The following is a 22,137-nucleotide window of genomic DNA, read 5'->3' on the forward strand; positions in this document are numbered from 1 at the left end:
TGTGAACGAAATAAAGTCCAGTCTAGTACCCTCTCAGGACATGTGCTTTCTGGGTGTGAGACTGAATACAGCATCCCAGATGGCCTTTTTGACCCCGGACAAACAAAAGAATCTTTCTCTTTACTTCCACCAATTGTCTCGTCAGTCCAGGCTGACTGCAAGGACAGTCCTTCAGGCCTTGGGGTTGATGGCATCTTGTATTCTGGTACTTCCCAATGCCAAACTGCATATGAGGAAGCTACAATGGTATCTCAAAAATGTATGGACGCAGCACTGCCAAGATTTGGACATTGTCATTCAGATAATACCTTGCATTCAAAAGGAATTTTTGTGGTGGGCTCAGGAATGTCACCTAAACAAGGGACTCTCTGTGACCCGACCAGAGGCGAGTCAGATTTTAACGACAGATGCCTCAGACAAAGCTTGGGGAGCTCATCTAAATGGAAAATGGGTACAAGACACGTGGCCTGCCAGACTTCAACATTTACATATCAACTTGAAGGAGATGTTAGCAGTCCAAATTTGCATTGATAGCTTTCAAGGATTTACTTCTTCCAGGGCAGGTGTTGATTCAAACAGACAACACAACTGTCATGTGGTACATCAACAAGCAAGGGGGACGCATTCATATCCTCTATGCAGACAAGCAATGATTTTGTGGGAGACTGCTCTCAGTTTACAGCTAAATCTTCAGGCAAGGTTTCTGCCAGGAGCACAGAACTCCTTAGCAGATGTGTTGAGCAGACAAATTATGGATCCCCACGAGTGGAAATTGGATCCTCATGTATTTCAGAAATTGACAGTGTTATGGGGAACTCCAGACATAGATCTGTTCGCTTCTCCACTAAATTACCAGCTGCCAAAGTTTTGCACAAAACGGTTTCATCCCACAGCTTGGAAAGTGGATGCTCTCTCATTCAATTGGAGCAATCTTCACGTGTATGCCTTTCCACCTCTGCCTCTCCTCCCAAAGGTACTCCTGAAGGTCAGACAGGACAAGCCAAACATGATTTTAATAGCTCCGGATTGGCCTCGACAGCACTGGTACCCATTACTGAGAAGTCTGGTACGGGAGCCTCCATGGCCTTTGCCTTCGATTCCTCACCTGCTGTCTCAGGAGAACAGTCACTTACTCAATGTCAAACTTCACTCTCTACATCTAACAGCCTGGCATATTCTGTTTTAAACCCTGGAGGGTCTCAGCTTCCACAACAAGTTTTGAATGTTATTTTGGAGGCCAGAAGGCCTAGTACAAGGAAAGTTTACACAGATAAATGGAGGAGATTTTTATTTTGGAGTACAGCAAAGGACTTTGATGTTTCTAAACCTAATTTAAGTGTTGCTCTTCAATACCTTACTGAGTTATTGGACAAAGGTTTGTCCTTCTCCTCTATAAAGGTTCATGCTGCAGCGATTTCTGCTCACTATGACTGTGACCCACCATTATTTTCTCATCCTTTGTTTAAGCAATTCCTTAGAGGGGCAAAGAATATAAGACCCCCACGTAGAGCTCCTACTCCTGCTTGGGATCTCAATTTTGTGTTGGAGAAACTCACTCTGCAACCTTTTGAGCCTGCAGCAACTGCAGAGTTGAAATATTTATCATGGAAGACTGCTTTTTTGTTGGCCATTACCTCTGCGAGAAGGGTTTCTGAATTACAGGCCCTTATGGCGGTTGAGCCTTTCTTAATTTTCCACAAGGATAGGGTGTCTTTGCGTACTAACCCTTCTTTTATGCCTAAAGTGATTTCTAGTGTGGCTTTAAACCAAACTATTCATTTGCCTACTTTTTATGCAAACCCCCAAAATAAAGGGGAGAGGATTTTGCACACTTTGGATATAGACAGACAGTTGCGATATTATTTGAGCAGAACTAAAGGGTTCAGACAGTCTCAGCAGTTGTTTGTTTCTTTTGCTTTGGGTTCTCAGGGCAAACCTGTTTCAAAACAAACTATTTCTAAGTGGATTGGTTTTGTATTGCTTTCTGTTATTCCCATCATGGTAAGGAGATTCCAGCTGGGATTAGGCCTCATTCCACTAGGGCTACTGCCACTTCTACAGCTTTTTTAAGGGGTGGCTACTAAAGATATTTTGGAAGCAGCTACTTGGAGTTCAGTGCATACTTTCTCTAAGCATTACCACCTTCCACTTTACTCTAAATCTAGGGCTGGATTTGCCACTGCAATTTTACAGGGCATTTTGGCAGCCCCTAATGCTTTATAGTTTTGCCATCCTCCCTTACCTCTGCTTTGGGATTCTACCCATATGTAAGGACTGCAGCAATGTGAGATGAAGAACATAGTACAGTTTTGTACCTACCATAAATGTAGATGTTCAAGATCCACATTGCTGCAGTCCAATCCCTCCCTCCTTCGCCTCTGTAGTTAGAGGTGGTGGTGTGGTTTGGGTTGTACATATTGTAAATATGGTTAGTGCAGGGGTGGTTGGTTATTTTTTGATGTTTTTTGGCTTTGGCCTTTCTTGTTAGGGCCTTCTGACATCTGGGGCAAGAAAAGACTGAGGATATGACGTCGGTCATGCGCTTTTGTACCCTGACGTCCTGATGTCAGTTTTAAGCGCCTTGACCGACGTCAGCCTAATACTTTGGTATTCGGGCCGACCGAGGACAGCGGACTACCCATATGTAAGGACTGCAGCAATGTGGATCTTCGAACATCTACATTTATGGTAGGTACAAAACTGTACTTTTTGGATCTCAGCAACCTGAAAAAGTCAGTTCAGCACGCAAAGTTTCGGATGGTCATGGTTCAGTCCATTCTGGCCTTTTTGGGCAAGGATGACTGGATATGTTTGATAGACCTTCAGGATACATACTATCATATAAAAATAAACAGACAATCCAGAAGGTATTTACAGTTCTGGTTGAGAGACAGTCATTAACAGTTCAGAGCACTGCCCTTTGGCCTCACCACAGCCCCCAGGGTGTTCACCAAGTGCATGGCAGTGGTAGCAGCTCACTTGAGCCTGCAGGGATTCCAAGTGTTTCCATACTTGGACAACTGGTTCATTACTACCACGACCAGGTGTCTGCTAATAAGAGCAAGAGATTATGTACTCTGGACTTGTTCTGGTCTGAGGATAACCATAAATTACAACAAATCTCAGTTACAACCAACTCAGACATTGGAATTCATAGGGGAGGTGTTCAATACGGTATCAATGACAGCTTCTCTTCCTGTGTCAAGAGTACAAACAATCTGATTCCAATTCAAGAAAATAATTTGCAGTACCAAAATTTCAGTTCAATAAATTCTACAAACTTTGGGGTCAATGTCAGTGGCCATAATTATAGTTCCTCTCGCAAGATTTCATATGAGAATTCTTCAGTGGATGCTAGCAACACAATGCTTGTTTCTTTATCAATGCATGTCAGCACAAATAAGAATCACTCAAGCATGCAAGAGATACCTTCCTTTGACCTCATCTACTTTACCTACCTTGGATTCTGGATCTGATTCCAGACCTCCTGTCTTACCTGACAGGCGTGATTCATCTGGATATCTCATACCTAAAGCTCTCAGTGTGGTTTCTCCAATTCCTTTAATAGCCAGACAACTGATGCTGTTTTTCCCTGTCCGTTATATACTTTTATCTTCCCATAAGGCCTCTACAGGAAAACTTTACAGAAGTAAATGCTCAGGAATATTCTTCCTTAGAGTCCATCTGGGAATTTGGTAGATGGGGGGACTCTTTCCCAGCAGTTGAGGATAGAATGAAAATTGACAACATTAGATAAGGACGTTACATACTCACCATAGTGTTCCATTTGTGTTGCCCATTTTCATTCTTCCTCAGCTTCCCACACATCAACCCCCAACTTTCTTAACATTTGATTTCTGGAAGAACGAGAGTTTATAAGGACACCACTGGCCTTCAAGTTGAGCTCCAAATATGGCTGCTTCTGTTAAGAATTTTGTAGTAGTATTTCCTACTTTATGTCAAATAGCAGGGAAGATCTGAGGTATGGTAGGGATGGTTGCATTATGGGTAACAGAGGAGCCTGAGAGCTTTTTTATGGCCACGACCTAAAGTAATGGTTGAGTCGGATCCGAGGATCGGATCCAAACCCAATAGTTGAGGAAGAATGAAAATGGACAACACAGATGGAACGTTATGATGAGTGCATAACTTTTTTAGACTAGTGAGCTTGTCAGTAATGTCAGCCTGGGGAGTCCTGTGGAATGCTTTAACAAGATCCAGGTAAACAATTTGAACAGAACATTTCTGTTGCATTTTCCAAAAAATTAACAAGATTAAGGAGACAGGATCTATCTTTTACAAAGCTATATTGAGTAGGGTAGACTGTTAGTAGGTCACCAGTTTCATTGTCCATAAAGTATCAAAGATGCATTCCATGATTTTGTTACAGATAATGCTGGTGACGGTAATAGGATGATGGCATCCATGGTCTGTGCTTGAGGCATCCTTGTAAAGTGGCATCAAAATAGCCTACCCCAAAGGTTAGATGCAGCTAGAGATAGAGTTTGAAGAGGTTTTGGAGGGCTTCAGCAGTATTGAACTTTCTACCAGCTAGGAGATAGACTTGTATATTGTCTGGGCCCATGGAGCTGTTTTTGGTTTTTAGACAAAGCTTCTGTGACATAGTCTAAGCTGACTTTGTGGGAAAGAGAGTTTAGTGATTCAAAGGCGGGAACACTGAGGTGAGTGGGAGGGATAAAATTCGAACCAAGTTTCTCAGCTAGAACATTGGCTATGGCTTCGGGATCAGAATAGGTAGCACCATTCTGAGGGAGTTCTGTCCAGTGTTGGCAATTACTTCTAGTACTTTTAATACTGTTCACGGTGGTGTTACGATTATCCCTGGAGTGGGTAATTACTACTAGTTCATATCTTGCCTTAGTCTTCCTAATGTTGTGCGGGAGTTCTTTTGCTGACCTGTCCTAAGTACCTTCTTAAGTGAGAGGTAGGGAATGGTTTTATATAAATTGTTTGTCTTATTATTATTTTTACTCTTATTATAGTCTGTTTACTCAGGAATTTCACCATATGATTTATTTTTGATGTTTCCATTATACTTATAAAAACTGGGATGGAGTTTCTGTATGCAATGGTTTAAATATGGGTAGTAATTAGAGATGCATGTAGTGACTCTAGTGATAGGGTCAGCAGAAATGGGGGTGCTTTTGAATTTTTTAGGCCTTTAGAGATATTAGTTTAGCTTTGGAGTAATCTGTAAATATGGTAAAGTTATTGGGCAGGATTGTAATAGTTTTGAGGGGGAAAATTACATTTTTGGTGGTCAGATTTGATCAAGGAGGGAATGACATCAGTAGTGGTACAGACAGAGACAAAATGTATAAGGATGAATCAAGTATGTTGTCATCTCTGGTGACAACTTGGACTGTTTGATCTTGACAGTATGGATAAAATCTAGGAACCATTTGGGCATACTTAATATTTGCTGTTTAAGATTTCTAGTTAACAGATGGTTAGTTAAAGCTATTTAGGATTAGCTTATTGGGTACCAGATATGGAGTTCAGCCTACTGAGGCAGTTATTATGGTCATGTGGAGACAGTGAGGGAGTTCTATAGTTGGTAGTACTGGGGTAATTGGCTTTATTTTATAGAATTAAGAGTTGTACTAGTTTCATGTTGGTATTATGAGGGATTTGGTTTGAGGTAATGGGAGAGCAGATAAAAACATGTACTCCTCTGCCACACCCATGTGCTCTGACTGATAGGTGCAGTATTCTTAGTGCATATATTGCTGTTAAGGGAGGTCATGGTAAAGAGAGGTATTTTCTGTTAGTCTTATGCTGAAAATATTCATCTCTCTCTCTCTCTCCTTTTCTCTAAAGAGTGTGCCTAATAATCTTTAGAAAACTACTTGGATTCCATCCTTGATCAGATGATGATTAATTGAAGTTTAACCTATCGAAGACTGAGGCAGTGCTGGGGCATGCTGTTGTCCATCTATCCAAACTTCCATTGCAGTCACTGTTGATTATTTATTGGTGAATCAGTCTGAATTTGTATCTCACATTTGTGATGTCGACATTGTTCTTGTTGGCAAGCTAGCACTTGGAGACCAGGTGTCAGATATCTGCTAGACATCTTACCTTCATACTTTCATATGAAAGCTATTGCCCGGACTAAGAGCAATATGCCACCTTCAGACCTCAGAGCAGTGATAAATAGTGATACCCCATTTTGACTACTGTGGTGCTGTCTGTTTGGGGATTTTGGATAGTTACTTGACTCACTTATAACAGGTACAGAATTCTGTTGCCAGACTGACTGCTACTACACCTGGACCATGTGATGATATGCATGTGTTGTCTGATCTGTGCTGGTTGCACAGATTCTGATCCTTACCCTCCGTGTCATATGTGATCAGGATCCTGATTGTTTGAAACAGCTGTTGAGGTTCCTTATCCCTGTTAGGCAGCTTAGGTAGTCAAATGTAAGGCTTCTGGCTGTTATGAGGACTCAGTCTGATATCTCAGATATGATTTCTTTTTCATGTCTTGTCTCACTTCTTTGAAACCAGCTGCTGTCCCTAATTCAGGCTTGTGAAAGACTTCCTTTAGGAGGTCCCTAAGATTTCCTCTTTTTAGAAGGTTGCTGCAAGCTCAGCAAGAGGTGTCATCTTTAGATTCAGAATATTATATTTTTGAATGGCTAATAGGTTCATAGGTTCTTAATAAGGTTACAGCCAGTGAAACCGTCAATAAGCTCAGCCAGTTTGACTCATTTTAAACAAGACTTAAGATCTGTATTAACACTTGTAAATATCTTTTGTCTTTAATCACACACTGGTTATTTTTATAAATTTGTACATGGTTAAGTTTGACTATTTTGCCTTAAATAAAATTTGCAGAACTCCTTGACTGCATAATGGTATATTTAGCCATGTGATAAATATATGACACAGCCCAGAAGCAGGTTGGTTTTTTATATGGTCTACTGTATATTTTCCCAGCCATCCAGAATCTCTCAATGAAGGTGGCAAAGGAAAAATCTGAAATTGTCGTGATTGTTCCTTTCTGTCTAAATTAAACATGGTTCTCCTGTCTTCTGCAGTGTGCTTCATGATGTCTGTTAAGTCTCAGGGAGGCTTTCCTTTTCCAAGATAAGAGGATGGTCCTTCACCTGAACTTGCACTCAGTTTACCTTGGATCCTGTAGGCTAGTGGTTTTATTCTTAAGAGTTCATATTTCTCTACAAAGCTGAGTAATTTGAATGAAGTCAGAAAACCTACAACTGGAAAGCCTTGTCTATCAAAGTAGATGCTGTTTTGTTGTCAGTCTATGCCCTACACACACACACACACACACACACACACACACACACACACACACACACACACACACACACACACACACACACACAAACACACAAACACAAACACAAACACTTTGAGTCAAATACCAGTGATTTTGCCTTCTGAATATTCCAGTTATGACTCCCCCTTTGAAGTCTAAATTTTGTTTTGTAATTTCATGCCAAACATCCATTTAAACATGTGTAATCAATTCCTTCGAAAATTCCTGCAGATTCTACTCTTAATTGCAGAGTTTAGGGAAAAAAGGCAAAAGCTCCATCCATCTCATCATCTGTTGGCACTCAAGAAAGGAATGGTTTAGTCTGTAAGATCCCTGATGGTACAGGAATTGTGCCTCTTCCTACCCAAGTTACTCCATCTCATCATCTGTTGGCAGTCAAGAAAGGAATGGTTTTAGTCTATAAGATCCCTGATGGTACAGGAATTGTGCCCCTTCCTACCCAAGTTACTCCATCTCATCATCTGTTGGCAGTCAAGAAAGGAATGGTTTAGTCTGTACGATCCCTGATGGTACAGGAATTGTACCTCTTCCTACCCAAGTTACTCCATTTCATCATCTGTTGGCAGTCAAGAAAGGAATGGTTTTAGTCTATAAGATCCCTGATGGTACAGGAATTGTGGCCCTTCCTACCCAAGTTACTCCATCTCATCATCTGTTGGCAGTCAAGAAAGGAATGGTTTAGTCTGTACGATCCCTGATGGTACAGGAATTGTACCTCTTCCTACCAAAGTTACTCCATTTCATCATCTTTTGTCAGTCAAGAAAGGAATGGTTTAGTCTATAAGATCCCTGATGGTACAGGAATTGAGCCTCTTCCTACCCAAGTTACTCCATCTCATCATCTGTTGGCAGTCAAGAAAGGAATGGTTTAGTCTATAAGATCCCTGATGGTACAGGAATCGTGCCTCTTCCTACCCAAGTTAGGGTGTTTTCTATGGCTGAGGGGTAACCAGCTCCACTTTTAGGGCCTGATCCGTATGTAAATTGTGTTGTTTTATTGGATTTGCCAGTGGGACTCTCTAAGATGATTGTCTGCCAGAGAGCCACCCATTGGCAGGCTTGAGCTTCCAACTGATAAAGGTTCTTTGCTTGGATGGGACAGTACACATAGCACACCATTTTTGTCTACTGGTGATTCTGACCTACTTCAGGCACTTGTATGATCTGGATCTCAGTTATTCCATATTCATTGAGCATGTCAGCTGTTTCTGCCCCATAAACCTGTGAAGAGCAGAACTATGGCCTAGAACCAGTTGATCAAGCAGTTCCCTAAGGATGTGCTGCTTATCTTTTTACCCCACCCATTGAGACCTGAACTTTGTGGTTGACAGGTTTGTCTGACATCTTTTTTCATTGTCCTCTCCTGTTGAGGAGCCTGTCACTTCCATAGAACCTGAACTTCATTGTAGATCGGCTTATCTCTGTGCTCTTTGAGCATGCCAGCACATCTGTGTTTTAGCTCATTTTCTTGGTAGATTTATTTTTCTGGTGGACATCACATCTGGTTGTTACATCTCAGTTTCAGAACCATATCTGTTTCAGGAGGACAGGTTGCATCTCAGCAGGAACTTGTGCTTTTTCCCAAAGTTAGTACTGGAGCTTTCCTTGACCTAGTCCAGCAATCTCCTTGTTTTCTTTGCACTGGCAGTGACCAGGGTGAAAGGGGACCTTTCACAGCTTTGATATGTTCCATCAGCTCACATACTTAGGAGCAGCAAAGGTTTATTTATTATTTATTTATTTTATTTACATTTGTTAACCGGTTATTGTCCAACTCACCCGTAGCCCATTTTCAGAGGAGACCCGGGGAGAAAAGCTCCAGACAAATTAACAATTACAACAATTAAATGCAAAAACAAATTATTAAGAATGCAGTAGTTAATAAAGCACAATACAACAATACAATAGTTAATAGGTCACAGAACAGTAGTGCAATAATCAAGGATGCTATACAGAGATATTTCTAGGAGCATAAATCACAATTGTAGTTGTGCACACACGTTTATCTGATATTCTAATCAGAACTTTACTAACAAAAAGGTGAAGACAGCTGCAGTAGTTTGAGGTGAGATGAAGTAGATTACAGAGTTGAGAAAGTTGGACCAGATTTCACGACCTTTCCTGCAAAGAGGAAGGGTTTGTTACTGCCTAGCAAAGAGTTTCCAAGTAGAATGCCAACCAAAAATAATGCAGATGACAGGCAACAACCTAGTGGCAAATGCTGCAGACACTAGGGGAGTGGCAGCCTCCATTGATTGCATCAAGAATACCTCTGTTGCAGATATTTGTACTGCTATCACCTGGTCATCAGTATATACCTTCACCATTTGTTACTTCAACTGAGTCATAGAATTAGGGTACTTTTGGAAGTGTTTTCTCCAAGATACAGTCATCTGAGCAAAGACCTAGAGCTAACATTCATCTCCTTCCATCCTGCTGGTGGTACTACATGAGATTCATCTCAGCTTAAGAACCATCAAGGAGGGTCCTCCTAATTAGATGCAACAGATCTTGCCATATCAGTTGATCTACTTAAGCCCATCACTGAAGGGTTGGGTGTCTTCTTTCTTCATCTCCTTATGAATGAGTAGTCCATCAAAAGCCGAGGTTGAAGTTCTTTGTAAGTCAGGCAGATATATATTTTTGAAACACTTTGTGGTGTCAGATTTACATTATTTGTTGATTTGCAAGTAGATGCTTGCTATTGACTAGAGTGTGAAACCAACAAGCTCTGTGGATGAGTAGTGTTTGTGTCTGGCACAATTCATCATGATGTACATCAACTAAGCAGGCTGAAGTCCCAAATGTGGGAGTTTGCTAAAAAAAAAAAAAAGTGACATGTTCTTATGGTTAGAGAAGTAATACCTAACCTAAAACCCGTGAAATAGTAGATAAACTAATCCATTTAGAATGTATCCATTATTATTAGTAAATTTTTTTTACACAACTGTACATTTCACCTTTGCCAGCTGTAAATAAGCTGGTATGCATTATGTAGTTAACGGGTGTAGTATAATGCAACATTAAAAAGTAAAGCAAACATTTATAATTCTTTGTGTGCATTTTTACAGGTAAGTTGGAGCTGTTGAATGCAAATGTAGCCAAGTAAAGATATGCATTTTTAGTTGTTAAAAAACAGTATTAAATTCAGTTTAAAACGTAAACGAATGAATACATTCATATAGTTTTCTGTTTAGCACACAGTGGTATAGTTGTTAGCTTTGTTCCTTCACAATGTTGTAGATGTCCTTCCTTAGATCACTGTTGTAGTATTCCAGTACTTGTAAGTTATCCTGCCAAGGGTAATCTGATGACCAATCGGGGTACCAAAGCCAAAAAACGTTCTGCGGGTACATAAGCAGATGTTTGAGCGTAGGATCCTCAGACCTGCTTGCCTCTAGTTCAAACATAGAAGCTTTGCTTATGTCAATCTGAGTACTACCTCTGTCAAGGCTTGGTTAGAAAAGTACCACATTGGGGAACCTTATTTTTCCTACTTTTACCACATTGGGAAACCTTATTTTTCCTACTTTTATCTATAAGATTTGTTCCTGTCAGCTAAGAGATGGAAGTGTGAATGTGAAAGGCAGATTCCTTACAAAGACCTCCACTCTGTGTTTGTTTTGCTTAGGGGCTGAATGTGATTATCTTAACTGTAAAATTTGTCAATTTATTCCTACGATCCTTCATACCAGAGTAGCTTCCCTTAATACTGATCTAGAGACCCAGCGTCTCAAGAGCCTTGCGGTTTCCAAAATGGCAGAACCCTTGGCCTCTGAAGTCTTGCTCTCACTCAAAAAGAAGTTAAAAGAAAACTGAAATCAGATTCTTCTACCTAGGCTGGCTCAGAAGCACCTCCTGAGGTACAACAAGAATCAATAGTATATCCAAGCTCTGTGGAAAAGCCTGCTACCGCACCCCTGACAGAGGCTGGTATGGCATTTCTTGCTCACATACTGAATAAGACTGAATCTCTGACAGAGGCTGGTATGGCATCTCTTGCTCACGTGCTGAGTAAGACTGAATCTCTGACTGCTATGGGAGATAAGGGAAAACCAAGGGTAATCATTCTGGAGGAATCAGAGTCTATTGTGAGAAGAGGTACCTGGCTCCATTGTCAAGGTCTGACAAGGTTCCACATCATCGCACTTTGTTTGAGCACTCATCCTGGTGAAGAAGCAGAAAACTAAAACTGTCTGTCCTCAACAGACATTTCATGAGAAGGAATGGCTTGATTTTTTCTCAAGGTTTATATAGAGCTGTCTTTGAAGCCTCCTTCATTTCTCTGTTCCCATTCTCCTTCCCTCCACCTTTGAAAAAACAGCATAAATCTTCCTCACAAGAGGAGGAATCGTATTTAGATGAGGACTCACTGGTCCATTCCTTTCAAATGCACTCTCCTGGATAACTGGCCTCAGATGATACATTAATGCCAGTTTTCCCACTAGAAGATATTTACTTTGGAGAAACTATTTCAAGAATGATGCATCATTTTTGAGTGGCACACTAAACAGGTCTCAGATATACAGAGAAGGAACTATGAATTATTGGAAGTAAGGTTCCCTAAGCCTTCACTCGTGTCCCCTGTCCTCTCTGCCTTTTAGGAAGCGTTTGCTTCCACCTCTTCTCCAGATTTACAGCCTCCTGTACCTAAGAAACTAGACAGGTTTTACAAAGTACCTGAGAAGATGAAATTCCTGTACACAAATCCAGTAGCAGACCCTGACGTCATCTCTTTGTTCTCTGATAAACCCACCAAACTTCTCCCAGGATCCATTTTGCTACCATGTGATAGAGACAGCAGGGCTATGTATAGGTATAACAAAAAAGTCTGTAACTCTGCCATTCTAGCTTTCAGAGCCCCTCACTACCAAACAAAAATAACTAAGTATAATCCATTTTGGCAAACTTAAATAGGTCTGTGACTGAATTTGATGATTCTGAACATAAATCTTGGGTTATCGCTATGCACAGGTTCCTATTAGAAGAACGAAAGTCCAAACTATCGAACAGCTGTATACATGAAAATGCCATTCATCAATGTGTTTTTTGTGAGACTGTGGTACAGGGAAGATAGGGAGAGTTACCCTTTCCTCACTGTAGTGCGATCTCGGAGTTGTATATAATTAGTGGGGGGGGGGGGTGCAGCCCCCCAAAATAAAGGTTTCTAAGTCCGGCATTTTCATATAATATAGACCCCTATGCACGACAATACCATGCAGAGAGCCAGGCACTCCATTAAATACAGCTATGATGCTACAAAGGCTTCCTCTAGGGCTGCTGCCATAGGACCAGCCATCCACAAGTTTGCTTGGCTTTACCTTCAGTCTCTGCCAGAAGATGTCAAGGCCAAGCTTCTGGGTTTCCCTCTCCATAAGTACCTCCTTTCCGGCCCTTCTGCTCCTGAATTCTGCAGGGAAAAGGCAAAGTCATGCAAGACTTTGAGCAGATTTTTCTTACTCCATCCCTAGATACCAGAGGAACTATCGCTCTAAACCCTACCTAACTAAAAATATTTCAAGAGAAGTCTCAGCAGGATTCCAAGCCTGGAAAAGCCTCATTTTCATAGAAACCAGCTTCAAACTGACTATCTTTTGCCTCCTGTCTCCCACCTTAGTCCATTTATTCCCCTTTCTGTAAGACTTCATTTATCCCTCCTCAGGGCCAGTGAAAGGACTTCTACTCGAGATTATTTCCGGTCCCCAGGAAAGAGAGAACTTTGTCCTTCAAGATGCTCTGTGTCCATATCCTAAATCCCCTCATCCTTCCTCCGGCCTTTCTGATCACCCCAGATCTGAAAGATGCAAATCTATACATTCCTATACACCCAGCCTAAAGGAAGTTTCTACCTTTTGGCATTGTCCACAGCTCCTAGAGATGAGAGAGTGCCTAACACCGACTATAGCCTTCTGCAGAACCCAAGGATTACATATTTTCCCCTACCAGTATGACATTCAGGTCTCGTCCACGGAAACCCTGATGATAAATCTCAAAGTCATGATGTCTCTTCTCATCCTAAGGAAGTATTCCCTGACCCTCTCTCAGGACCTAGTATTCCTAGGTTGCAGGGTCAGTACCCTGTCGATGACCGCCTTCCTCCCTCAGGAGAAAATTCTCTGTCTCTCAACTTCCAGTCTTTGCTGTCTGTATCTATGACCTCAGCAGGAGAGATTCTAAGAGTCTGAGGGTACATGGCAGCCATGGTGCCTTATGCCAGATTGCAAATGAGCAAGCTCCATGGTTATCTGAAGTCCCTTTGGTCTCAACACTGTCACCCCCTGAACTTCCAAATACCTCTGTTGTCTTTTCTAAAGTGAGTGGATATCTCAGGTCAAACTCAGCACCCTCACCCATCCTCGCCAGGGGTATATGGATAGGCTGCACAACATTTCAGGAACAGTGATCCCCCAGAGAACTCAAGGAGCACATCAGTGTAAAGGTGATGAAACCCCCCATCTAAGCCTTACAGGTATACTCTCACCTGTGGAGCTCAGGCCCCCCCAAAAGTGTTCACAGACAACACCTCAGTCATGTAGTGTATCATCAGATGCGGGGGGGGGGGGGGCACCAATTCTTTCCAGCTGTATGGACTAGCTCTGAGGGCATGGACATAGCCCTAGAAAGAAAGCTGTCTGTACAGGCCTGGTGGTTTATATTCCTTTAGAATACATTGTCCTTGCATATCCAGAGAAGACCCCCCCACACACACAAATGGATGTTACACAGTGAGGTCCTTCTGGATGTAGTCCACAAATATGGTACATCTCAGATAGATATTTTTGCCTTTAATCAGAACAGAGAACTCAGACTGTTCTGCTCCAGGAACCCTTATCTCCAGGCCTAGAGGGCAGACTCTGTCCTTCAGCTGGGATAAGTAGTTTCTATACACCTTTCCCCCTTGATCCCAAAGGTTCTCCTGAAGATCCAGAGGGACAATCCAGAAATCATGCTAGTGACTCCTTTTGGCCCAGGCTGCATCGGTTCTCCTTTCTATTTCATCTGGCCCAGAGCAGTCATTTCAAGTTACTGTGCAGAGTGGGCTTAGACACCCACAGAACAAGGCCTCTTAGATTTGCCCCAGTCTTCGGGCTGTCAATCTGACTCTCTGGGTGGTAGAATTTTAATTCATTTAAGACATCAGTTCTCAGAGAATGTGCTGCAGTAGGCAAGCAGACCTACTACTAGAACATCTTGCATATCCAGGTGAAAAAGATGTTTCATATGGTGTCACAAAAAGAATGAAAACCCTGGTTTTGGTGGGGTGTCTCTACTATGTGAGGTACTTAAAAGTGGTCTTCTACTCCTCCATCAAAGCCCACTTATCTGCTGTCTCTGACTGCCTGCCTTTATGTCCACCATTGCTCTCTAAAATTGAGGTCAAATGGTTCTTTAAAAGGCGTCCTTCATCTGAACCCTCCCAGGAAGGCCCTTCTCTTGGAATTTTAATTTTTTTTTTTTTTAACTTCATTGACATTTTGTACCTGAAAAACAGTTCTGCTGCTCACTCTTTCAGATTTCAGAGTACCAAGCTGTTATGGCAACCCCTTATTTTTATATCTTACATAAGAATAAGGTCTCCTTAGGGCACCACCCCCCCCCTTATGCTCAGAGTGATAAATGAGCTGTCTGTAAACCAGTTCATTCATTTGCTATGTTTTTATTTTAATCCTCAAAACAGAGGTGAGAGAATCCTTCACTCTCTGGATGTACTGGGCAGCTAAGATTTTACCTGGAGAAAACTAAACCAACTCTTTGTCTCCTTCCAGGGAGTAAATTAGGAAGCCCTGTTTCCAAACAGTCTGGCTGCAACTAAATTTCTAATTCAGTTTCCTTCTGTTACACTTCCCATGGTAAAAACCCTGCCATACACTGTCAAGGCAGATTCCACCAGAGCACTTTTCTCCTCTGTTGCCTTTTTCAAAGGCATTGATTCTAGATTCATCCTGGAGGTAGCCATTTGGACTTCTGTGCACACTTTAACCAGGCATTACAGTGAAGATGTTTTTTTTCCAGATCTGGGACCTCCCTTGCTAGATCAGTTCTTTTAGGGCTGGTAGATAGCACCCTTTTACCTAATCCTACCACCAACCCAACAAATGCTAGTTTTGTGAATTACCCACAAGTATTGGAATATTGCACCAGTGATCTAAGGAAGCACACAGGACAGTTGAGTGCGAACTTAGCATAGCAGTAAATGTCTTAGTGATCATTTTTGCCTTCTTTGTTTTCCTTCCTTTTCCCCAATCTTTCCTGTACTTTGTGGACCGAAGTGGACAGTTTCCTTCTCATCCTTTTACTTGAGCATGCTTCTTTATTATGCTCTATTTCTCGGGCCCTCTCCAGGGTTCTCATAGGGCTAGATAGTCTTGAGGATCCTAAGCTCGTACATCCATTTATGTATCCTACATCTGCAGGCCAAGGTCATAACCAGACATATGGAGAGGCAAGAAGGATTTTTGCTTTGGTATCCCAGCCGAACATCAGGTTACCCTTGACAGGATAGTCCACAAGTATTGTGATACTGCAACAATGATCAGTAGGACATCTACTGCTGTGATAAGTTTTTACACAAACTGTACTATCTCCATTTCCTTTCCCAGGTGGTCTGTTTTCTTCAAAGAGTTTACATATCCTTGTTGTGATCACTTAAGTTTTCACTTGACTCCTGTCCCACATCCCAAAATGCATTTCAGGTGGAGTGATGAGGTTTAAAATGTCCCCTGTGTGTGTGTGCATGTGTGCATCCCCTTTGATGGACTGCTATTTTCACTTAGGATTAACTTCCTTATACAAGGAGTGTACCTGGATAGGCAGTAGCTAACTTTGACTCTGAGCTGGATAAGATGGTAATGAAAGTGATTAATGTTGCTACCTCTGTTTACTGAGTTGGAATGACCTTGTATAGAGAGTCTTGTGTGCAGTTGTGTAGAGCTTGTCATTCTGTGGAAATAGATCAGACTGATATTTCAAAGGGTAACACATTACATACAGTGCAAGTAATATGAGGAGAACTCTACTATAAAGTTCAATACATAAAATCTTGAAAAAAAGAGGGCCAATATAAATCTTCAAGTATCTTGTGTGTATTGACAGTCCAGGTGACTAGTATGTTTCAAAAGAAAAATATGAGACAAATGAACACATTTTGAAAATACAAGTTTGACTGCTCAAGAGAAAATTAAGGAAGGATTATTTTTTTACATAAAGGGCGAGGGACAATTGAAAAGGCCTGTTGGAAAAAATAAACAAGAGCAACATTTAAGTATGTTCTGAAAAGTTAAAATTCAAAAGAAAAACTCACACTAAAAATTGGTTCTGGAGCATATCTTCTGTGTTTATTAAAAAGTATTCAGATTGTGAGTGTTCATGTTCAAATAAACTTAGCAAAAAAGTAAGGAAATAGGTAGACTGGATGAGCTACATAGTCCTTTTTTATCATCATAAACTAGGTTTATATGGTTTGAGGTTATGTAAGTTAACTTATGGTATACATACATTGTATGTCAGCTTTTTGTCAGTTTGCCATAGGCGCATCGTTGTTTTCATTTGCAAGTTCATGAAAATCATGAACAAAATAATACTTGCACATTGTTTAGTGCTAAGATCTGTTTACGTTGTTTACAAAATCTCCAAAGCATTTGTTATGATAGTATATTACAGTGCTTCATAGAATGCAGTTATGAAAAACGTGTAGCAAACAGAAAAAGGATGTTTACATTTGCAGCTAGCTTCTAATTTAGAATAGGAAGCAGGCTTTAGATGTAGCTGTAAAACACAGATATTGTAGTGAAGACAAGACTTCTTATGACATTATCTTAAATTTTTAAAAAAATGAAGCATATGTATTTCTAGTTAAAGATAACAGTAGTAGTAGTAGTTGCCACGGAATATTCAAATAGTATGTAGTTCTTTTCTTGAGGATCTGTGACCCATTACAGCCATAATCTTAAATGAGCAATATCACATTATCAGAGAAAATGCCACATAATTAGCCTGGCAACATAGTGTCATATATTTATTATTGGTGCATTCTCTTTTATTCAGGTGTCTTATATTTGATTTTTTTTCGTCATAATACAGGGGGAAGATGTCAGTTTGGGTATATGGATGGCTGCAGTTGGACCTCAGAAATATCAGGTAAGTATCCTTATATTCGTAAGAAATATGACATTCTGGAGTCTGATGAATAAATGGAAATTTCATTCCTTGATCTGAAAAATGAATGTACCAGCCCCAAGAAAGCTATTTGCCAAGTACTCTGCAACTGTTAAAGGCATGTTTACCTTATTGAGCAATAGATGATAGTTTGCAGTCCTGTAATGGCAATATGAGTTCAGCAGCAGACTTTGGTCATTCGGAAGCCCAGGCAGTAAGCACTGGGTCTGCCATTGCTTTATTTTTTTTTTTTGTCTGCCAGATGGAGCTGGTGTTTATTTATGTTTGTTAACCTGGGTAGAGCACTAATCAACATGGGTCTTTTTCAGACTCTGGCTTGGGAGCACAGTCACTCAGTAGGCAAATGCAGAGTGAAGGAATTGAACCAGGTTCACAGGAAGCAACTCATTAACAGCACATAACCTCATTTCTCTTTGCTTACTTCCAGATGTCTGATGACCCCCTGAGGTACTAGGTGAGCTTGTTTTTTTAAGTTTGTATGCTAATATTGAGCATGATTCGAAAGGGTATTGATTGCTGCTCATTCTGGGTATAAGTGAACATGGAGATGAGCTGTTCCACTGGACACTTTCAACTATATCCCTGATGATAGGCAGATCAAAAATTTGACTTCATGTGAGTCTGACATGTATATACGTAATTATTTACTAGCTTGCTTATCATATCTGTATGTAACACATTTTATACATATTCATAGGTTACATTCAACGGTAAGTTGTAGGAAGTCAGCCTGCAGTCCATTACAGGGCTAGCCAATAAACCATATTCAAAACTTCCCTCCAACATCATGGAAGGCAAAACAAGATAGATCAGGAGAGAATTTTAGAATGCCCATCCAGTTTTCTGGGTCTATCTTGAAGATGGCAAGAGTTCTACTATTATGATATGTTGTGTTACCTTGTTCCAGAGGTGACAGATACCTTGGAATATCAGCCTGTTATGCCTGTGTGTCTCATTTGCATCTTGATGAGGGATTAGGTGCATTAACTTAGTGTTTGAGAAACCATTTGTTCTGTGAAGGAATAAAGGTCGAGTGTCTGGTCTTTCATGGGTCAAAAGGCTGGACACATCAAAATGGAGGAGGAGTCTATAAGAGACAGAGCACAAGTAGGACGAATGACTATCTGAATAACTGAGGATCTTCAAGCCATTGATCTTTCTAGTTAGGAATTTTTGAGGATAAATGATACTTTTGACAGATGCATGCCAAAAAGAGCTTTGTACTCAGTAGTGGATTAGAAAAGATATAAAGAAAGAGGAATTGAGACTTTAATAGATCTAAAAGCGATGTCTTTATTAATTGGTTGAACTAAGTAAAACGGTTTCCAAAGTATTATAGACACATGATGGTTTACAGATAAGGAATGATCAAGAGGAGTGCCAGGATAGTTTTAGGACTGTATCTAACTTGAGGGGCTTGTAACCGTTATGGTATTATGTGAGGATATTTTATTTACCAAAAGGAACTATACTAATATATTTTCATGTTCTTTTTCAGACTGCTATCCTTACATCAATTGTTAATGTAGTTTAACCCATGCTAGAACAGTTGAGTCAGTGAATTTAGTGTAATAACACCCAATTTACAGTCTGCAAACTTGATAACCATAGGTAGGGGGAGTATTGGCTTGAAGGTCTGAGAAATAGATGCCAAACAGAGGGGCTCACTGGTTCACTTCTGGTAACTTTTTTTTTTGCTTTTAGAATTGTTTCTTGCAACTCTAACCACATGGATTCTGCCAAACAACCAGTTAGCCATCCCCAAGACAACATATGGTTTTATAGTTAGATACAGAGCCAGATGCCTTTGTCAGGTCCATGTATGCTGTATGTACCACAGAACCACTGGTTACTGCTTTGGTGACCTTTTCAAAGGAGTTAATGAGGTTAAGGTAGCAGGGCCTGCTTTTGAATAAGACAGACGGATTATAGTTCAGAGTTAGGAGATTTTCAGTTTCCACATTAATAAGAGCTGAAATGATCATACCTCAATCATACCAAATTCCTCAATATTTACCAGTTTTGAGGGAAAATAATAGGGTGCCATGAATTCCCTAGTGGCCCCTTTAATTCCCGATTTTTTATTTTTTTTATTTTTTGGTATTACAACTTAAAATTTATGGCTGACATTACCGGCCTACAGGAGGTGTGCATGAATGACATCAACTTCATTGGATTGTTATTTTGAACTATTTTGGAGGGAATATAGCTGCAGTTTTGCAGTGTTTGCCCAGCGCAGGTCATGATGATCAGCCTCCAGGTACGGAAAAAAGAAATATATGGTATCCGATACTATGAGGCCAGCTTATTTGTATTTAACCGCTAACCACTAATGGCAGAAATCCATTTAAAACACACCAGAGAACATGGTTCATCACTATTCAGTGCTAGGGGAGCAGTTTACTCTAGTTATTGCTGCCAGTCCACTCAGGGGTTAGTTATGAGAGCAGAGTTTTTTGTGTGTTATGTGCTGAGAGCAGAGAGTGGTTCTCTCGTATTATTATTCAGGATTTTGTGTGTTATTGCTTCCTACTCATGCATCTGTTCACACTAGCTAATGGCAGATATGCAGAGAGTGGTTCCTTCAGATTATTATTTAGCATTTTGTGTGCTATTGCTGCCAGTCTAGTTATTTGTGCATCTGTTCACGCTAGCCAACGGCAGAAATGCAGAGCGTGGTTCCTTCATATTATTATTCAGCATTTTGTGTGTTATTGCTGCCTATTTCTACATCTATTCACACTAGCTAACAGCAGAAATGCAGAGAGTGGTTCCCTTGTTTATTATTTAGCATTTTGTGTATTATTGCTGCCAATCTGGTTATTTGTGCATCTGTTCACGCTAGCTAATGGCAGAAATGCAGAGAGGGGTTCCCTCATATTATTTCTGTGTTATTGCTGCCAGTCCACTCAGGGGTTAGATATAAGAACAGAGTTTTGTGCATGTTATGTGCTGAGAGCAGAAAGTGGTTCCCTCATATTATTATTCAGCATTTTTGTGTTATTGCTGCCTGATCATGCTAGCTAATGACAGAAATGCAAAGAATGGTTCCCATTATTGCTGCCAGATCTGTTCAGTCTAACTAACTGCAGAAATGCAGAGAGTGGTTCCCTCATATTATATTCATGCATCTGTTCACCACTAATGGCAGAAATCTAGCGGTTCCTTCGTATTATTCACAGCAGAGAGGTGTGTGTGTGTGTGTGTGTGTCTCGTATTATTCACAGCAGAGAGGTGTGCGCAGACCCCTCGTATTATTCACAGCAGAGAAGGGTGTGTGTATGTATGTGTGGATGTAATGACCCAGTTAAGTATAACTGGTAGTTAGCATTACACAGGCTCAAACCCTGTACCTGAATTCCCTGCCCATACCACTACTTGTGATTCAATGTCTGGAATGTTTGGCTCATATAACTTTTGGTCTGTACCTCTTAAACTGTGTGGTTTTCTAGAAAATCAGTGATAACTGAATTCACTAAATAATGATAGCCATTTAAGTGTCAGTCTTGCTATCTTGTCTTCCTATCTTTCAGGAAAGGCATTGTAACAGAAAACATCTTATTCTAGCAACTTTCCAAGATTATAAAAGCAATGTTTAAAATGTGTCCCTGGTTTTTGGGCCTTTGCCCCCCCCCCCAATAAATTTTGGCTTTTTCCCCGATTTTTTGTGCTGCGTAGTTCTTCGGGGGAGAGAAGTTTAGTGCTGCTTATGCCAAGTCCATGTTGTTAGTAGTACAGCAAGTAGAATATTTGATTTTATGCAGAAGGCTGTGGGTTCTACTCCCACAGTATGTAGATGGATTGCTGATACTGTATTGTGTTGTACTTTTAAAGGGGGTGGATGCTGCAGTCCTGAGAACGTCCCCTTTGGTGGAGATACCTAGTAACAATGAACCTGTTGTCAGTTTGCCATCCTTTCTCAATTGCAATATTACTAGCCTATCATTTTTTAATGTAACATAGGCAATTTATTCCTCAAAGGCAACAGGCACTTTATTTGTAGATGAAACAATGAAATATAAAGTTGTTTGCTAGCAGCAACCTCTTCATTAGTTACAGATCTCTTTAATGCGGAATTATTTAGATGACTTTTACTTCTGCTGAGATTGTGCATATTTACTGGTACTGGTGGACTGTAGAAGTTTGAATAGACTTTTATGATGGAAATGTTCGGAATTGGGCAGTTTTGACATTTTTGGTTCATGCATTTTGTTTCATTACTTACTGGAAAAATGTTCAAAACAATAAATTTAAAACATGCTCTAATAAGTGTGCTGTATTATACAAGAAGTATAATTTAATGCAGTCAGGATGGTGCATCAAAGAACACATGTATGTTTCATGTGTAAGGGGCCTATGATTTGAAAACAGCCCAAAGTTAATCTTTATCCGCCACTGGCCAGATGCATTTGCTTTGAATGGGGGTTTCAATGCTGTTTCAATGAATGTGAGTTTCAAAAGCAGAAAAGTTTTAATGCTAAGTCTATTTTCATTGTGAGGCTGTATTGCTTTGTTTACCAGATGTCTACTAGTGTCTGTGCTATAAAATGTAAAATAAAAGTTTTAAATGAAATCCAGATAATCATTATAGAAGTAAAGCAGTATGCACATTACAGTGTTTATGGTAAATGG

General features: G+C 40.4%; 1 protein-coding gene across 8 annotated transcripts in view; it reads left to right on the plus strand.

Annotated features, from left to right (window-relative positions):
- The window catches only part of B3GALNT2 (beta-1,3-N-acetylgalactosaminyltransferase 2), a 1,092,678-nt gene that overhangs the window by 943,492 nt on the left and 127,049 nt on the right, over positions 1–22,137 (plus strand). For 7 of the 8 annotated variants that reach the window (XM_044075837.1, XM_044075856.1, XM_044075828.1 and 4 more), the window contains one exon: positions 17,410–17,466. In XM_044075837.1, coding sequence (XP_043931772.1) covers positions 17,410–17,466 — 57 coding nt within the window. Of the gene's footprint in view, positions 1–17,409; positions 17,467–17,813; positions 17,960–22,137 lie in introns of all 8 variants that reach the window. The other variant, XR_006365391.1, reaches the window with a different exon arrangement.

Source organism: Protopterus annectens, chromosome 1.part1, assembly GCF_019279795.1.
Source record: "Protopterus annectens isolate FY-2018-M chromosome 1.part1, PAN1.0, whole genome shotgun sequence".
Classification (NCBI taxonomy): domain Eukaryota; kingdom Metazoa; phylum Chordata; order Ceratodontiformes; family Protopteridae; genus Protopterus; species Protopterus annectens.